The following is a 20,616-nucleotide window of genomic DNA, read 5'->3' on the forward strand; positions in this document are numbered from 1 at the left end:
ACCACCAGTAGTATGTCAGTGTGGTGGTCAGTGTGTCCCACAGCCAACCTCCCGCAGCCAACCAACCTCCTGCGGCCCTTCCCCCCAGCCAGCCTGCCCAATCGGGCCGGCAGCCAACCTCCCGCTGTCCATCACCCTCTCCCCGCCGGCAGACCTGGTCACCAGCCAGGCCTAGGGTCCCCACCCTGTGCATGAATTCGTGCACCAGGCCTCCAGTAATTATATAGTCAGTCCTCATTCAAAAGAAGTAATTAATGGAGTTACCAAAAACCCGCCTAGAATTTGAGGTGATATGCGTGGTGATCTACAAAGTCAGACAGCTAATTTTTGGTATATCACATTAAAATATGTTTTCATTCTATCTTTCTCTTCTTCTGAAAATATATTCATTTCATAAGTAAATAAAAAAGGAATTAGCACAGTTAACCATATCACAATCTATGGCTCAAATATGCTAGGGGTTTTTAACATTTTAAATGTATAAAACCCACAGTCTGTACAACAAAAAGTGAACTTCATACAGTTGGAAAATTTAAAATCCACCGGGACACTGGGAAATCCCAGGACGGAGTGCAAATGAGATAAATGAATCTAACTGCACTACAAATGTCTGACGTAACCTTACTGAACAGGGTAAAGGAAAAAGGTGCTTCCCTAACTAACTCTGGAACACGGTGCTCCGTAAGGCCAAAGACAACAGAATGGAATTATACACTGTACTCTAGTTGATAACTTTATTCCTCACAGGGTACTAGTGAGCAATTCTGAAGCTAATTTACACCCTTAAAACACACAATTATTTGGTAATTAAAGGTTAAATACATATTTTAAAAAAATATAAAATAGTCTAGCCCATACTAACTTAGAGTTAGCTTCAAGGGAGGAAAAATTGTAACAAAACTTAAGAAATAGTTTATATTTGACTTCTATAGCATTTTACTATTTATGCAAATGTCTTTTTAAGCCTCACAACAACCCTGTGAGGTAGGTAGGAAGGTATTATACCCATTTTACAGACGTGAAGACCTAGGGTCAGAAAGATTAAGTCATTTACAAAGTTATGTGGCAAGAAAGAGCCACATCAAGGAATAGAATCCAGTTATTTGACTTCAAAACTGTGCATCTTTCCCCAACATACTTAGTAAAAAGATAAAGCAAAACAATGCCAGATGGGAGTGTACATGTATTCATGTCCTATACCTCCCCCTACAGAACTATGTCCCTGAAATGGGAATAACAATAAAGTCTTACTTTCCTACTAAGTTATTATTTCAGAGCCTTGTCTTTTATTAATCTGGATTTTAATCTCCAATACAACAAAGCTTCTACTTTAGCTCTCGGTTACTCTTTCATTATTTGACAAACATAATTTAAAACAACAGGTGCTTCTGTAAAGCAAACTGCACAGATAATTTTAATTAACAAATCTTTAATCACACACTTAGTAAGCTTTGAATTTATATGTTTCTTTTCTTCTACAACAAGGATAAGCTATTCATTTAAATCTCACTTGGGCAAACCAAAGGAACACAACTTTGATGGAAATCCAAAACTACGGCTACCCAACTACGGTCTGTTTGCAACATAAATTCTAACATGAAATGCAATGCTATCTTGTTCCAACATAACTAAGGATGCCAAGCACTCCTGTAGCAGCAGTGGTTCATCGCTGCAGAGGGTCTGGGGGAGAGAGATAATGGGGGTGACAGCATGTAAAGCAGTTTTATGAAGCCTGGACACACCTCCCCGAGCCCTCACCATCACCCCACCTGCCCCCTCCCACAAGCAGCACTGAATGAGAGACGCGGTGACACTGCCAGAGCCTTTTCATTCATATTACTGCAACCCTAGTGCTTCACAATAGAAATTAATCATCAACCCTGTCTTGCCCACATGTGTCCTCATTGGAACTGAACGATTCCAGCCAAAAACCTAGACCAAAGCAAGTTCTTCCCCATCTGGAACATGTAACAAATCCTTCTTACAGATCTAGTTTTGCTCTACTGACTTTGAAACCTGCACTATAATATGCCCTAGCCGGTTTGGCTCAGTGGATAGAGCATCGGCCTGCGGACTGAAGGGTCCCGGGTTCGATTCCGGTCAAGAGCACATATCTGGGTTGCAGGCTTCTTCCCAGCCCAAGCCCTGGTCGGGGCGCGTGCAGGAGGCAACCAATCGATGTCTCTCTCACATCGATATTTCTCCTGTCTTTCCCCCTCTTCCACTCTCTCTAAAAATCAATGGAAAAATATCCTCGGGTGAGGATTAAAAAAAAAAGAAGAAACCTGCACTATAATAAAATCTTATTATAAAATAGTTATTCACAGGGAGAAAAAAAAACCCTCACTTGCTCTAAAAAGAGATGTACATAAAAAAATCATTTAGAGTTAAAATACTATTCAAAGCAAATCACAATATAGATTCATTTTTAAGATTTCTAATCAAAATGATACTCAAAGTAAACTAACCTCAGATAGCTACAAAGTATCGACTCATTTTGCAAACATCCTGCCATATTATGTGAATGCTTCACCACTCTTCCAAGGGGTCATGACGTGAACATCAGTTTAAAAATGAATTATTTTTTGGGTTATGTAATAAACTGAAGTTTTTTTAAAGGTTATACATATGCATACAGCTACTAAAATTTGGAACCACGACCTCACACAGGTAGAAGGAATCTCACAGGTCTGGGCCCTGTTGCCTTCAGCCAAATGAACACGCACACTCACCACAGAAAAATCGCTTGCGCTCCTTTACAATCAAGAACAACACCAACAGTGTGGCCCTTTTGTTTACCACCTCAGCAGTAGAGAATCTGAGATATCAAGCTGTCACAACTAAACGTGTACAAAACCCAGTTTCAACCACTTCCTCTAATAGGCATACTTACCTCTCACAAAAGCTTCACCAACTGAAGCCCGTATCTGACAATAACTAAGACTTCCCTTAGGCCTGCATCAGCTACGCTAAACCTCCCCAAGCGGTGTACTCTTTTTCCTTTGGTCATTCTCACAGTTCTCTACAATTCACATCTCTTTAATATCCAGGGGCCAAAACTGGACATGCTACTCAAAAGAGGAGAACGCTATGGCAAAGAATAGAGAAAAAACTATATCCCTGACCTTGGATGCCGTATTCATTTAAAAATATTTTAGCACCGTGTTGACTTTTTACTGACTCATATTCGGCTTGTGGTCACCCATGACTGTGGCTTTCCTCCCTCTCTACTTGTACCTCGCCTGTCCTTCTCCAGCCTATATTTACATGGTTGCATTTTTCCCTCCACACACCACCTTATACTGAATTCACTCCATTTTGCACCGTTTTCATAGATCCATTTCCCCATTTATCACAGTACTTTACAGAAATGTTTAAATCTGCAATTTATGACAACTACCACTTATGCCTTAAAAATATCACGACTAGGAAAGTACGTAATAGTCAACCCAACAGACATTGTAATTTACAACTGGTAATGGCGCTGAAGAGAAGCCCACACTAATGCCTGCTGGGAACCTACCTCCACAGGACGGTCACTCTTGACCAGTGCGATCCGCGCCCTTTGCAAGGAGCCATCCATCAGCTTGTGAAGTCTTAAGATTAACTTCCTTAACCCCATCTGCTTCAGTGCTTTGTCTACAAATGGCCTATAAATAGAAGTCAGGCAATGCCTGCTGCAGCCCGCCTCGGTGCTGCAGTCCGGCGTTCCCCAGCCCACAGAGTCCTCCTCCGACTCCAGCCTCTCAAGCCTCTTGGCGGTGCAGTCCTGTGCCTGGAAGCTGAAAGTGCTGTCGATGGGCTGCCTGGTTGCTGGCGCCCTTGGGTTAGAGGTCTGTTCTTCACTCTCATCCGAGCTACTTTCCAGCTCCTTCAGTTCTCCCTCTGTGTCATCTCCCTCGTCTTCTGGCTCATTGCCTTTGGACGATCTCGGGGACGAGATTTCAAACACTGGCCAGCCAATGTCGGATAAGTTCTGGATGCCCAAAACAGTGCCCATAATCCTTAATTTCTGATTTAAGTCTTTTGTGATGTTTAACCACAAGCAGAGCGCCTGCACTCTGTCCTGGAAGTCCTTTGCGGCATATTTTTCATAGTCCTTTTGCAGAGCCTGCAACGACGGATAAAGTGCTTCTATGTACTCTAGCAGCTCCATTATCCGCTTTACCTGCTCAAACGACACCCTCTGGCGCTGGAGATGCTCATGGTATGTGGGATAGCCCACAATCCTCGTGCCATGAGGGGCTTTGCACTGTCCTTCTCCCGGGGTACCATTGAAACTAGCTCCGTTTCTGACAAAGGCAACGCTCCCATAATTGACTTTGAAAGTAAGGATTTCGTTGATAATATCTGGTATGGCTTGACGGGCTGTATATAAAAAGAGGTCCTGGTCGTTAATGGTCCGTCCCGCGTGCCAGGCTTGCAGCTCTAACCAGATGAGCTCATTCGAACGGTTGAATGAGAAAGCAGATGTGTTTTCCTGTCCTCTTTGCTCCCTGTCCTTCTTCTTTGAGACTGAGGTAAGCTTTAGCAGAAGTCGTAAAGTTTCAAAAAACTTCAAGCGATCTGCTGGACAGTCGGTCCTGGAAGTCTGGCGTGCAGTTCTCGCGATAGGCATGGGCACAGACACCGGAAGCTTGGCGTTGCTGCAGCCAAGACTGAGGTAAGGCTTATTGAGATCCACATCTGGAATCGGTTTTTTGGGCAAAGACCCACTCACTGAGTCCAACATGAAGGAGCACTGCACATTTTTCTTATGATCGCGCTCTGTCGTCCTAATGGCCGCTCGTATCTTCTTTTCCCCGATTTTTCCAGTGTCTTTATGTGGAGGCTGGTTCAATGCATTTGTTTTTTCTAGTAAAAAAATAAACATTATATTATTCTAAATATGAAGGTACTCTTAATACTTTCAGTAAAGCTGATCTTCACATGCACTTATATTTTCAGGCTGTTATTAGAGAAAAAAAAATCATACCATATGCTGAAAATTAAAAGAATCAAAATATAGATCACATTTCTCTCAGTTTCTCAATCTATGAAATGGAGAAATTGTGTTCGCAACTCCTGTTCTAAGATAGCATGAACCAGCGCGTGAAGGAAAAGCAGATGTGCTATTGCCATGTTCTCACTTTACCAGCGCAAAGCAAATACGTGTTAATTCTGATTCATTAGATGCCGCTTCAATGATACGATTTGAGATAAGGAATTTCTCTAGGCATTTGAAAATTTTCTTTTGAGAAAATGGATAAAGATTAATTTTAAAGATGAGAAACTGCAATAGAAAGCTATTCATTTCCAAAGGGAATAAGGACAGTTTAACATCCTATGGCAAATAAAGTTTTAAAGAAAGTAAAAAATCATCTTCCCTAAGGGAAAGAAAGACAGGTTACACTTGGGAATTCCTCCTGGGATATGATCTACTCAAGCAAATCAATACAATCAAGCCCATTTCTCTCGCCCGCCTTCTTTCTCGAGGAGGGGCGACGACAGGGAAGTTCCCCCCTGGGAGGGGCTGTGTGGCAGACTGTGAGAAGGGCGTCTGTCTGGCCGAGGAGAGAGGAAGAACACTGAAGGAAGAGCAATGGAAATGGGGCTGGTCCCAGCAGGGAGAGCATGTGATGGGGAAACTTCTCCGATGAGACAGAAAATGAAATCCGTCGTGTGCAGTAACAGATGGGTGCGGTCCAGGAGGCTACACAATCCGTTCCAGGACGAGTGGTTCACTGAAATGAACAGGGAAATTGTAACGTCCTCGGCTTCAGTGACCGGAGGGAGGCTCCGTGTGGGAAGCGGGGCTCAAGGAAGCAGCGGGCCGGCAGGATTTGATCATCTACCTCGGGAAAGAAGGGCCAGGAGGAAGGAAGGAGTGGAAACAGAGGGCACTCCTTCTGGGAGGCAGGTAGGGCACGGGATCTGCCCATGGTATGAGGAGTGGGGTGCCAGCAGGTGCTGTGCTGCGCGGCCAGGAACCCTGGGGAAGAAGCCTGGCTCTGGCCCTCCGTGGCCCACTACACCTGTCATCCCTGCAAGAAGAATCCAGGCCCTTCAGCCTGCGAGGGTCAGAGGACAGGGAAGGCCACTACCTCATTCGCCCGAAGCCACCCTGCACGAGTATGTGGATCCATCCACGCTTGGCCTCGTCCACAACCTTTGTAATCCTTTGTATCAGAAAAATACAAATGACTAGCAATTACTCAGGAAAAACCTTTCGTCTCAGGAGACTTCGTTTCTCCCTTACTAACAAGGCAGCTAATGGTCAGGGCGCATATGGGAGACAACCGATCGATGTTTCTCTGTCACATCAATGTTTCTCTCCCTCTCTCTCTCCCCGTCTCTCTAAAATCAATAAAAACATACCCGCAGGTGAGGACTAACTAAAGCAGGTTAGTTACACATATGTCATATCTTAATCAATAAAGAAAAAGAATAAAAAAGGCTATTTATGTTCCAGAAGGGCCACGCCCTCTCATGTGGGTCTTTCAAGTACAAGACTTACCTTTCAAATTGGAGCGACTGACAGGCCTCCCCACATTATTCCTCTGGTGTTTGGTTGACAGGCGTTTCATCTGCCGAGGGGTACTGGGGGGAGAGGCGCCATAAAGGTTCTCGGTATTGGTTTCATCTGAAAACTCCTCCACGTCAGATTCCGAATGCTTGCCAGCCGCATCTCCCAGGGCGCACTCCGGCCTGTGGAAGACAATCAGCAGAGAAAGCGTTCAGGGCGCAGCAAGTGAACGGGAACGCCTTAGGCTTCCTTTAAGAGCTCTTGGCAACGCCGCTCGGAGGTGTCTCCCCAGCACTGTGTCTCCCTCGTGCTGGGAGCGCCCAAGAACTCTGCACTCCAAGGAAGCAAGCACTGACGGCGGCTGCCCTCCACGTGGGCGGAAACCATGTGCAGTTTCTGCTGTTTGTAGAACGCTTTCTAACACAAATAAAGTTTAAAACTGAAACTTACAGATGCAGGGAGAACAGCAAAGAACCAAGAGCGCAGGGCCCCGAGGCAGAGCCTCTTTGGGGAGCACACACACGGGAGGCCGAGGCAAACACAGCACTGATCACACCCGGCAAGTCACCGTTCTGTGTGCCCCGACGTGCAGTGCTGTGCACGGGCCAGGCGAGGTGTGGGCGGAGGGTGCTGTGGGAGAGGGAAAAGGCACTAGTTTGCCTTCACCTTCAAACGCAAGTCCCCATTAACTTGTTCTCTGCGAACACTTCCTGCCAATCCTATGTCCCAGTCAATTTCTCAAATAAAACTAGAGTTCTGTTTTTGCAAAGCTAACAAAATAAAACCGAATGACATAAACTGAGAACAAATACAATTTCCAAACAGCAAACTACAAGGAATCAGTCATCAAGTTCCTTTCAAATATAGAATCATCAGTCTATACCACTCTGAATCTTCTTTATAAAATGTTTTATATTTTGTAACCGTAACTCTCAACTATCCAAGATATCCAGGTTTTCTTCCTGGCAGTTTATATCCTGATATAAAATCAAATCTATATCTAAATCATGAGAAAAAAATAAAAACCACTCTAAAGTGTATGATACCATTATTATTGAACTGGACTGACAAAACTTCAGAAAATAAATTACCTTTCAACAATAAAAATGCTGCAGAATGATACAAATTTACGGTACTGAAATCTGTAAAGAATCCCTTTCATGGGTCAAAACTTGATTTTTAATCAGGTAAGATCGCTCTAAACACTTTAGTATTCATACCACACATATGTGCACCCACAATAAGACATACAAGTGAAATACCCTGAAAGCTGACTAAAACAAACTAAACCATGAGAAAAATTAGAAATAAGTTAAATGCATCTACTCCCCCAGGCTGACTCCACCTTCTGCCTGTGCTGCTCCCCCAGGCTAACTTATTATTTAAGTCACACAAAAAACAATATAATACAGATTACCTTGAAATTCTCCATATCCACGGCTTCTACACTCAGCACAATAGCGGACTCAGCTGATGAAGGACATGCTATACTGAATGCCAAGGTCGCTAACCTCCTCCCCACTGGTTACCAGCACGGCTTTGGGATGATTAATAGCAAAGACTTTGTGGTGTGAGGGACTCAGGTCAAACCCTGCCTGTCTGGCTTACTAGCTGTGTGGGCTTTGGCCAAATTGTTTAAAATCTCCACATTGCACATTTACAAAATAAGAATACTTGGACTCCAGACCAGAAGGATTAAATCCAATAATGCATGCTTAATTATAGGAGTGATAATAGATGAGGCTTCACTAAATGATGGATACTACTCATATTACAGGCCTTAGAAATCACTGCACTCACTCACCACCCATCGAGAGAACCCCAGTTCTTTAAGCATCTGCTTAACGTTAAGAGAGGTTTGCAGCCCTGGCTGGGAGTTCAGTTGGTTGAAGGGTCATCCATACACCAAAAGGTTGCATTCGATCCCCAGCTACAGCATGTGCAAGAGGCAACTGACAGATGTTTCTCTCTCACACTGATTTTCCTCTCTCTCTCCCTCTCTCCCCCCCACCCCCGTTCCTCTCTCTCTAAAATCAATAAACATATCCTCTCGTGAGGGGGAAAAAGGTAAAAAAAAAAGAAACAGACTCATAGATACAGACAACAGGCTGACAGCTGTCAGAGAGGAAGGGGGTTGGGGGGCTGGGTGAAAAAGGGGAAGGGATTAAGCAAAAATAACCAACTCATAGACACAGAGACCAAGCTGGTGATTACTACAAGAAAAGGGGGGTGCGGGGAGGTAAAAGAGGATAAAGGGGGGATAAATGGTGATGGAAGGAGACTTGAGATAGTGAACACATAATAAGATATAGATGATGTATTATAGAATTGTACACCTGAAACCTATATAATTTTATTAACCAGTGTCATGCCAATAAATATTTTTTTTAATTTAATAAAATTTTAGGTCTTTCCTTTTATTTCTTTGAATAAATTAAATAAATGATATTTAACAGGAACAAAATAAATGTGGTGCGAAGTTAAAAAAAGAATTGCATGGAAGTGACGATGAAGGCAGTAATAAAGATACATTAAAACAGATAAAGTGTAACACAGTTCATCCCTCCTTATCTATTATGGATCCCAGAAAAGGAGGTAGGAAAACTGCCACGTGGTACTTTACGACAGGCATTACACGAAGGTGAGGCTATAATTTAAAACTTCCTTAGGATTTACTTAACCCAATCAAGCTGGTATTCACCCTTGTTGGAAATATTAGTTTACATTCCATTGAAGTAACTTAGTAACTTAATTACATGTCAGAACAAAGGCCAACATTACTTAAAGGAATTTTAAAAAAGAAAAGGCTAGCACCCTAAATATTAATTTCACAAAGTCTGACATCCTATCAGAAATTACCAAAGAAACAGGAAGATATGGCCCAAACCGGGAGAAAAACCCATAGAAATATACCAGCAATGACTCACGTGGAAACCATAGACATGAAAAATATACCTGAAATAAAAAACACGCTGTATGGGATTAAACAGATTAGACACAGCAGGAAAAAAGACCAGAAACTTGAAGACATAGCAACAGAAACTATCTAAAACAAATCATATAAAAGATTAAGATGGAAAAGAACAGAGCACCAGTAATCTATGGGGCCATACTAAGCAGTGTAATGTATGTTACTGGAGTCTAAAACAAGAAAAGGAAGGCATAGAAAAAAATCATCTTTGAAGAAATAAGGGCTGAATAATTTCCCAATTTAAAGAAAACCATTAAGCTCACAGATCCAAGAAGCTCAACAAACTCCAAGCAGAACTGTAAGAAAACTACCAGTTTTTTATTATGCACACCATAATCCAATAGCGGAAAACCAGTGGAGAAAGGAAAAAATCCTAAAAACAGCCAGAGAAACACAACACAGTCCGGGAGCCTTAGCTAAGAAACAATACATAAGGAGAAGTGGGAGGGGAAAATCAAACAAATGTTTATTCTTTCGTCTTTTAAAAAAACAAAACCATTTACACACAAAATCTAGGAAAATAAATACTAGTGGTAAGTTCAAAAGAACTTGCATCATTTCAATTAACTAACCAAAAGCATCCAAAACCTCATTTTGTATTAACTCATGTGAGATGAGCTAATGTGGTCAGTTGACTGGTTCAGAATGTTTCCATGGATACCAATTATTTTGGTTGAGGAAAGTGGTACATGGGATACATCAGTTAGATGTAACTTTTGCCTTACTTGTGTTTAAAAACACACCAATGTGAACTGTCTTTCTGGTACCAAACTTCTGACAGTTTAACAATAAAACAGTATTTCACTCTTCTAACATAAAACTTTGCTAAAGAATTATTCACTTGACATAAATCAAGAAAAGTATGTCTTGAACCTAACCCAAGGGGGTTTGGTGTAGTTTTCAAATTTTAAAAAAAAGTGTGGTGACAAGACAAAAATTCAAGTTACGTGGGGTTAAATGGTTCTGCTCTGACATAGCAGGTAAAACCGCATGGCGACTGAAATAGATCGTCTATAAAATGAAGGTGAATTAGCTGGGTTTGAAAATATCTGTGGTTTTGCAAAAGCCCTTAAAATTAACTTCATTAAAAGCTCTTTAGCAAAGTCCTTACAAATAAAATATTTCATCCACTTATGAAGTACAGTACTCGCCTGGGTAAGATTCTCTCTGCACTTCCACCTCCCATTAACCTAGGCTCTAGTAAGCAATCCTTAAAGGGAGACTTCTGCTCTGGGGGGAAACAAAAGGAGAGGAAGGGAGGTAGAAGGGGTGGAGTTTTAAGAACTTGGACAGTTTGCCTGGCCTGCAATATAAATCAAGGGGAGCTCAGCTAACATTGAGGTTGCACGGTTGGTTCGTAGTGTGTAAGTGCCAATTAATTAATAAGCTAGCTGATCTTCACATCAGCCTTATATTGAACAGTTATCAGTTAACCTCCAGGTGAGCTGCTGTCAAACCTTAAGCTTCTCCAACATTCCCTGTTAAACTTTCGCATTGATTCAGAGTGTAGGGTCTTTACAAACCTACCTGGTGAGTCTTGTTATTTTTCAGGATAGACAGACACTCAGACTTAGTGTTCTTGTTTTTTTACTGAAGTTCATCTTTTTTAAAAAATGTGTTTTTATTGAAATTTTTTTTAGCGAGAGGAAGGGGAACGGAGAGAGAGAAAGAAAAATTGATTTGAGAAGCATTGATCAGCTACATCCCGTACACACCCCAACCAGGGGTCAAATCCATAACCTGGGTATGTGCCCTGACCTCGAATGGAACCAAAGACCTTTCGGTGCATGGGACAACACTCAACCAACTGAGCCACACCAGCCAGGGCTAAAATTCATCTTTTTTTTTAAAAAGCAAAGATGGGTATTCTTTTAAAAGATTTCCTATGAAAAGGAACAAGAAAGGATCCCAAATAGACTGGAAGTTCCATGTCACTGTTTCTCCTGTGACTAAAACAGTGCCTGGTGCAGATTATGTGCCCAATAACTACCTGCTGAGTAAATTAACGTGAGAGGTAAATAATTTATCTTACTTAGGCTTAATCATTGCCCAAGTTCTATTAAAATACAATCGCACTTAATTATTTAAAGAATGTAATATTTAAAGGCTGTGAGAATGAAAGATTGTTTTTTTCGGACAATGTTAAGTGATTTTGCAGCCCTAGGTGCCAACTGACCAGAACAATAGCAATGGGGTATGGAATAAAGAATGAAGATTTGGAATCAGATTAACATGGGCTGAAACCCCTATATTCCCATGCTTATTATAAGAGCTCAAGTTTCAGTCAAACTATCACAAGTTTGCTTGCAGACCCTCTCATTTATCAGAAGCCTCCCTATCAAATGCCACAAGAATGTGTAGCGAGTTCATCTAAAAACAGGCTTTCTAGTGCTCACACCTTTTGTTCTATCACCTGCTCTTGAATCCAGGTTGACCCTGTGACGGCTTTAACCAATGGAACGTAGCAGAAGGGACTCTGGGTCCGTTCTGGGCCTGAGCCTTATGAAGGCCACCTTTGCAGGCAGAGGGAACGGGCCACCAGGTCAGAAGTCCAACCACCCTGAGGCTGCCATGGTCTTCAAAGCCAAGCAGCCCGGTGGGGAGCCGCATGAAGGACAGCCCAGCTAACCCAAGCCTCAGTGAGCTCCCAGCTGACAGCCACCACCTACTCGCTAGCTTGCGAGGGAGACTATTTTGGACCTCCCAGCTGTCCCGGAGCCCAAGCCAAAACCATGAGAAGCAGAAGAACCACTCAATATCATAACCGACAATAAATGGTTTTTATTTAAAGCCACTAAGCTTGGGTATGGTTTGTTAATTTATAATAGACTAGAGGCCCAGTGCACGGAATTCCTGCATGGGTAGGGTCCCCAGCGGCTGCCGGCCAAGGGCACCTCCCTCCCCCTGGCTGCCTGCCACTGCTGCCGCCGCCACCAGCCCCACCCCCTGGTCGAACTCCCGGTCGAGGGGACAATTTGCATATTAGGCTTTTATTATATAGGATAACCAACACACATACAAACGTAAACATTTTATTTTCACTTTAAGCCCAGGAGTGGGTTTAAATCCATCACTACGTTGATGACGGCCACAGCCTTGCCTTTTAGTGAGTCCCTGAAACAAGTCACAAGTCAACTGTGGGTCAACCCAAGAGTAGCATCTCAATGTCCACTCTCTATTTCTTTAAAGTAGAACAAGAATGTAAAGACTTTTGTGAAGCAATTTTTTAGAATTTTTATGGTTTTTCTTCCTGAACGTTAACAGTTCTCTCCTATCCCTAACTTGATAGCAATTTTCTTTTTGTGACCTATCTTTAGACGTTCCAAAGCATTCCAAATTAAGTTTATGTAGAAACTAAGAAACTACAAGTCTCTTTAGAATTCATTTTCCATATATAGTTTACTCAATTATGCAATTACCACTAAAATGTAGAATAAGCCTAAATAGACATAGGGACAAACCAGGGACTCTTGATAAACACAGAGTTCAATTGGTGGGAACAGAAAATCACAGGCATTCTAGGGGCAGCCTGTTGGTCAGAAGCATTCAAGACGCTGTGATCAGCTGGATGGTGCACAGAAGAAGTAGACAGGGCTGGGTCTTGGACGGGGGTAGGTAGGTGAGTGGAATAAGGCCTGCCTGACTTAGGCCTTCTGGTGGAACTCATTTATTTTGCTCACAAAATATACTTTTTCAGTCCTGAATTAAGACGAACAAAAGGAATAAAGATAGAAAACTAACATATAAAGAAAAATTACCCCGATGGAAAAATTTTGCTCACCATTAGAAATAGAAATAATTGCAAGCTATTTATAAAATATTTCAAGATAAAGGCTTTCAGAAAATAAACATAAAACCATATAAATGTAACAAAATACTTTCAAGACTTCATTTTATTTTTCACTTCTGGTTAACCAAAAGACTACCCAAAAAGAGAGAGAGGGAGAAATGCTCTGGAAATTTAAATACCCGAGTCATGCTTCAGAAGAAAGACCTATTATTTCTGTTATCTCTGCAATCTTGCTGCAAACAGTGAGGACTTAAAAACAAGAGGACAGCCCTGACCGGTTTGGCTCAGTGGATAGAGCATCGGCCTGCGGACTGAAGGGTCCCAGGTTCGATTCCGGTCAAGGGCATGTACCTGGGTTGCAGGCACATCCCCAGTGGGGGGTGTGCAGGAGGCAGCTGATCGATGTTTCTCTCTCATCGATGTTTCTAACTATCTATCCTCTCCCTTTCCTCTCTGTAAGAAATCAATAAAATATATTTTAAAAAAAACAAGAGGACAGCCAAAACCGGTTTGGCTCAGTGGATAGAGCGTCGGCCTGCAGACTGTAAGGTCTCAGGTTCGATTCCGGTCAAGGGCATGTACCTTGGTTGCGGGCACATCCCCAGTAGGAGGTGTGCAGGAGGCAGCTGATCGATGTTTCTCTCTCATCGATGTTTCTAACTCTCTATCCCACTCCCTTCCTCTCTGTAAAAAATCAATAAAATATAAAAAAAAAACCAAACAAACAAACAAAAAAAAAACAAGAGGACAAAAAATAAGACTTTTTTCAGGTGTGCTTTCTTATTTTTACTAGGTCTTACACCTCCAAAACACTGTGTGATATATCTATAATATGTTCAAAGCTTTGCAAGTCAATACTAGATGGTATGTGTAACAGATTTTCCAGGAGACAATCAAGACGGAATGAACAACCTTCCTAGATGCACCTGGTGGGACAGATGAAGTGATGCAGGGAGCACAGGTGAGAGGATGTCCTTTCAAAGCAAGAAGTGAAAATAAACACCAGTTTGGTCTCATTGTGGATGCATTTTGAAATCAAATGCCAACAACAACAAAAAATACTTTAAAAATAAGTAACATAACATAAAAGCGATGACTCATTCAAAAGGTTGTTTGAGGCTTATCTAAAGAGAACTATGGGTCTAAGGTAGGAAAATTTGAATTATGGAAACACAAAGAGTCTTATATTATGCCAAGTGCATACAAAACCTTAGAGTTTAAAGAGAAACAAGAAAAATGTATAAAACTTTAGAGGTAGTGAAAAAGAATTATGATCTCCCTTTACCTACTCTTCTTATGAATGAGAACATTTTCAATTCCCTTATCCTATATAATAAAAGGCTAATATGCAAATCAACCCAACGGTGGATCAACCAATCGCTATGACGTGCACTGACCACCAAGGGGCAGACGCTCAACGCAGAAGCTGCTCCCTGTGGTCAGTGCGCTCCCACGGGGGACGCTGCTCGGCCAGAAGCCCTGAGCCGGGCTCATGGCCGGTGAGCGCAGCGGTGGTGGCGGAGCCTCTCCTGCCTCCGCAGCAGCACTGAGGATGTCCGACTGACAGACTGCAAGAGGGTGCAGGCCAGGCTGAGGGACCACCCGAGGGCACAAATTTTGTGCACTGGGCCTCTAGTTCTAATTATAATTTATTTGTGGAAAAAACACTTTAGATCATGAATTACTTTCCTGTCATTCTTAGAAATAAAGGAACTGAAGAGCTACTTTGTAACAAACACGAGTTGTTTTACTCTCCTTAGCTCATGTTATCTTTTTTCCTAATTTGGATTTTAAAATGAGTTTCAACTGCCCAGGTACCTGAATGGGTTAGAGCAGTGTCCAGGTACTCCAAGGTTGCGAGTTCGATCTCCCTCAGGGCACAAACAAGAATCAACCAATGAATGCATAAATAATTGGAACAAATCAATGTCTCTGTCTCTCTTTCTCCCTTCCCCACGCCCTCAAATAAAAATAATTTTTTTTTAAAAAAGTGTTGCTCTGGCCAGTGTGGCTCAGCGGTTGGAGCACTGGCCCACACACCTAAAGGTCATGGGTTCAATTCCTGGTCAAAGGCACATACCTGGGTTGTAGTTTTGATTGCTATTCAATCGATGTGTCTCTCTCACATTGATGTTTCTCCCTCCCTCCCTCCCTCCTGCCTTCTCTTCCATTCTTCCACTCTCTTTTAAAAATCAATGGGGGGAAAATCAATGGGGGGGAAAATATCCTCGGGTGAGGATACACAAAAAATAACCTACATATATAAAAAGCCAGCGACAGGAACGCTGGAACGACCTGAACGACCAGTCGCTATGATGCCCACTGCGGCCAGCCAACCAGCCCAATAGGGGGCGGGGCCAGCCGGCCAACCTCCTGCAGCCCCTCCCCATGGCCAGCACAGCCCAAATCAGCCCCAATCAGGGCAGGCCGGCTGGACCCCACCCGTGCACGAATTCACGCACTGGGCCTCTAGTAAATAAATAAAATAGTTAACTATAAATATGCCCTATGACACACATATGCATTCAAAAGAAGAACTCCACATTTTAGGAAGACAAATCTAGGAAATACAGCATCCTATCTAATAAAGAGGGAATATGCTAATTGACCATCACTCCATCACAAAGATGGCTGCACCCACAGTTGAGGCCAAGTTCCCTTAAGGAGCCTTAACGAGCAATCAGCAGGGACCTGAGGCTATGCCCTCCTCTGCCCCCGTGGGGCTTGACAGGGGACCTCAGGCTGCGCCCCCCAACTGGCAGGGCTTGACAGGGGACCTCAGGCCGTGCACCCCGCCCTTGCGTCAGGCTGGGGGCCCTCAGGCCTTGCCTCCTGCCTTGGCACCAGGCCAGGGGACCTCAGGCCTCGCCCCCTGCTCCGGCACCATGCCGGGGGACCTCAGGCCTGGACCCCTGCCCCGGCGCCAGGCCAGGGGACCTGAGGCCATGCCCCCCGCCCAGCAGGGCTTGACGGGGGAGCTCAAGGTGCACTTCCCGTCCTGGTGCTGGGCTAGGGGACCTCAGGCTGCTCCCCCCGCCCCAGTGCCAGGCCAGGGGACCCCAGGCCATGTCCCCCACCAGGTGGGGCTTGACAGGGGACCTCAGGCTGCACCACCCCCAGCACTGGGCCAGGGGACCTGAGGCTGCACCCCCCTGCCTGGTGGGGCTTGACAGGGGACCTCAAGGTGCACCTCCAGTGCTGGGTTGGGGGAACTCAGGCCGTGCCCCCCACCCAGCGGGGCTTGACGGGGGACCTGAGGCTGCGCCCCACTGCCAGTGGGGCTTCATGGGGGACCTAAGTCTGCACCCCCATCCCAGTGCCGGGCCAGGAGACCTGAGGCTGCACCCCCCCGCCTGGCAGGGCTTGACGGGGGACCTCAGGCCATGCCCCCCACCCAGTGGGGGCTTGACAGGGGATCTCAGGCCGTGTCCCCCACCTGGCGGGGCTTGACGGGGGACCTCAAGGCACGTCCCCCCGCCCCATCCTGGGGACCTCAGGCCACTCCCCCATCCTGGCGCCGGGCCTGGGGAACTGAGGCTATGCCCCCTGCCCGGCGATGCTTGACAAGGGTGGGACTGGCCGGGTCTGGATCTAGCCCAATTGGGGGGGGGGGCACCCGGTTTTGGGTCTCATGCAATTTTGAGGTGCTTGTGGGTGGGCAAGGAATTGACTCTGGGTCCCACTTTTAATGTGCACGAATTTCGTGCACCAGGCTACTAGTATCCACTAGTATGAGAATAAAAAGAAAAGTGGGAAAAGCAATTAGAGCAATTTGGACATTAAACCTCTCACTCCTGCTCTGACATTAGCACAGAAAGAGCTCATTTATCTGGGAACCAGATCTTGGTTTCCAATACCATGCTCCAACAAAAGAACCAGGACTCCCTGGAGAAATGGCTGATTGACTCCAGGACTGGGCAAAAAGATGTAATATAAGCCTGGTGCCAGCAAAATGAGGAAATACTACACACACAGACACACACACACACACACACACACACACACACACACCAATGGGAGCATGTTAGAAGGACAGAGGGGCAGAGTTCCTGCTGGCCAAAGCTTGAAACTATCTGAGCAACAAAATAAATGACACAGTACTAAATTATAACTATGAATCCATGAGTGCATCCTAATATATAAAAACCCTGGGTCCGTCACATCCACAACAACCGGAGGCTCAACCAACCGGAAGTCAGTCCTGCAGTCAGCACTGGGTTGCCGTGGCGACCCAACACCGACTGCTGCGGCTGCAGGTGTGGTGACCCAGCACTGACTGCAGATGGAGCTGCAAATCAGGCCCAGAGAGAGGCCTGAAGAGAGAAGCAGGGTCTGATCCATAGCCTCTGTGGCAGCTGCTGATCAGCATTTGCCTCTCTCTTTCTCTCTGAGCCTGGTCAGCAGCTGTGCCTCCACTTCTCTCCAGGCCCCCACCGGGGATGCTGATCAGCCCTGCCTTTCTGATCAGGCCCCGTTGATAGGCCCAGAGACACTGGCATAGAAACTGACCAATCAGAACCAAATCTGGGTGAAGTGTGAGGAGGCAATGGCTGCCTAGGAGGCAGATTTTGATGCTGACTGGCATAGAAACTGACCAATCAGAACCAAATCTGGGTCAACAGTGAGCCAATGGCTGCCTAGGAGGCGGAGCTTTTGACGCTGATTGGCATAGAAACCAACCAATCAGAACCAAATCTGGGTGAACTGTGAGGAGCCAATGGCTGCCTAGGATGTGGGGCTTTTGATGCTGACAGGCATAGAAACCGACCAATCAGTACCAAATTGGCCGGCAGGGGAGGGCAGTTGGAGGCGAGATCAGGCCGGCAGGGGAGGGCAATTGGGGGTGAGATCAGGCCGGCAGGCGAGGGCAGTTGGGGGCGACCAGGCCGCCAGGGGAGGGCAGTTGGGGGCGATTGGGCCAGCAGGGGAGCAGTTAGGTGTTAATCAGGCCGGCAAGGGAGCAGTTAGGGGGTGATCAGGCTGGCAGGCAGAAGTAGTTAGGGGCAATCAGGCAGGCAGACAGGCAGTTAGGAGCCAGCAGTCCCAGATGTCCAACTGCCAGTTTAGGTCTAATACCCCGAGGGGTCCCAGATTGGAGAGGGTGCAGGCTGGGCTGAGGGACACCCTCCCCCCAGTGCACGAATTTAGTGCACTGGGCCTCTAGTATTGATATAAACAGTTACTAAATAAATATATAAACGGGAGAAGAGACGAATCTCCTGTACAGAAAAAGCCTAGTGATTTATGTGATACTCCTCTCTTGAGGTGGTGGAGTTTAACTCCCCACCACTTACGTGTGAGCTGCACCTTTAGTGACTTAGTTTCAAAGAGTAGGAGAAAAAAAGTGCCCCTCATACAATGACAAGGACACTTTACCTCTGTGGTCGTCCTTCCAAAATCCATGAATCCAGTCAAACCATGATGCAAACAGCAGACAACCCAAACTAAGGAACAGTCTACAAAATACCTAACCGGTTCTCTTTGAAACTGTTAAAGTCGTAAAAAAGTCTGAGCAACAGCCACAGGGCAGCTGAGGAGACTGGGGACTAAATGCAATGTGTTCTGCGTGGGATCTGGGAACAGGAAAAGAACACAGAGGAAATGACTAAAATCTGAATAGAGTTCAGAGGTTAGTAAGCAATTAAGTATCAATACTGCTTCATTAGCTGTAACAAATGTGCACAGTAATGTTTAACAACAGGAGAAACTGGAAACAAGATACAGGGAAATTCTATACTATTTTTGCAACTGTCTCTAAATCTAAACTATTCTAAAAAAAAGTTTTTCTTAAGAATTAATGGCATACGCCAAAACCGGTTCGGCTCAGTGGATAGAGCGTCGGCCTGCGGACTGAAGGGTCCCAGGTTCGATTCCGGTCAAGGGCATGTACCTTGGTTGCAGGCACATCCTCAGTAGGGGGTGTGCAAGAGGCAGCTGATTGATGTTTCTCTCTCATCGATGTTTCTGACTATCTATCACTCTTCCTTCCTCTCTGTAAAAAATCAATAAAATATATTTTAAAAAAAAGAATTAATGGCATACATGACAATGTTGAATAAATTTGGTGTAACTCTACAAGTATAAATGACTAAAAGCCAGGAGTAAATGGAAAAAATATAACATTAATTATAAAATTAAGCAGTTCTTTATGAATGCAACTGGTGACTGTGGTTTTAAAAGTTTTTTAAATGCAGGTGAGGAATTTAAAATAGTGACTTACAAAACTGGGATGCACACCAGATTTGTTTGTTTTTAAACAGCTGTATAATTTGTTCCACAGCAATGATCAATTTTCATTGTAACAGCGTAATTGCTACCATTATTAAGTACTGAGTAGTGACCATCTGTCAGGCACTAAGCTAAATATCATACATAATCTCATTTAATCCTCCGCAGCGCCTTATGGCACAGTTTTAGGAAAGGAGTCTTTCCCCAGAAGGCCAATTCTCACTGAGTGAGAGGTACACATTATCAAATACCTATTATTACAGACTACACTCAATTAGGCTCTTTACAAATGCTATCCCATATCCCACTTAATTTTCCCAACAAGCCCCACAGGTACCATCACAATGCCTATGCTACAGAACAGGAAAAAGGTGCCAAGGTAACTTGCCTGCTCTGTTGGAAGTGTCTGGGCCAGAACTGGAGCCTGATCTAACCCCACGGCTCAGGCCCCTCCCACCTTCAGCCCATCACTCACTCCTAGGTCACTGGTACCTCTGCCCTCTCCCAGTGCAGGCACAGAGATGACCACCCTCTGTGGAATAAGAAGGCATTACTTATTCCTGTGGAATGAGGTCCCTACTAACTTAGAAAAAACTCTTGGGGGACAGTTCAGAGATCCAGTTCTCTGGTGAGCTGTAGGGCTCACAGCTTTGGTGAAACCTTTTAACCACTCTACATCTAGATTTTCTCACCTGTAAATAAGGGGTTGGCCTGGGTAAGATATTGAGTCTAACTAAGTTCAGGCCTAGGGAGACAGAGCTTGGCTACAGTTTAAATGAGGGAAAAGAGTGGGGGTTCTGTAGAGCTTACTTATTTCTGAGTAGCAAATAAAAGGTGGAACTCAAATCCTCTCTCCTTCAGGTAGCTACTTTCCTTCCCTACCAACTACAAGACCACCACCACCTTGCCTCCCCTGGCCCAATTTACTGTTCTTCGAACAGAGCACCATCGGATCAGGCCGGTGTCCCCTCATTCAACAATGGCCCACTGGACAAGTGTTGCACTAGGAGGTGAAGAAGAATACAGTACTGAACAAGAGTGTCAGCACTCTGCCCTCCTGGAGATCCGACGCACAGCGAGAACTAGACGTTGAGTATGTAAGCGCGCGCACACCTGTTTAAA

At 44.6% G+C, this 20,616-nt stretch overlaps 1 protein-coding gene across 4 annotated transcripts in view; it reads right to left on the reverse strand.

The window, feature by feature from the left end:
• MAP3K4 (mitogen-activated protein kinase kinase kinase 4) overlaps positions 1–20,616 on the reverse strand; it is a 79,243-nt gene that overhangs the window by 42,561 nt on the left and 16,066 nt on the right. For all 4 annotated transcript variants that reach the window (XM_080666603.1, XM_080666601.1, XM_080666602.1 and 1 more), the window contains exons 2-3: positions 6,497–6,687; positions 3,524–4,854 (exon numbers count right to left, since the gene is read on the reverse strand). In XM_080666603.1, coding sequence (XP_080522729.1) covers positions 3,524–4,854; positions 6,497–6,687 — 1,522 coding nt within the window. The remainder of the gene's footprint in view (positions 1–3,523; positions 4,855–6,496; positions 6,688–20,616) is intronic.

The sequence above is a fragment of the Plecotus auritus genome (assembly GCF_963455305.1).
Source record: "Plecotus auritus genome assembly, chromosome: 4".
In the NCBI taxonomy this organism is placed as follows: domain Eukaryota; kingdom Metazoa; phylum Chordata; class Mammalia; order Chiroptera; family Vespertilionidae; genus Plecotus; species Plecotus auritus.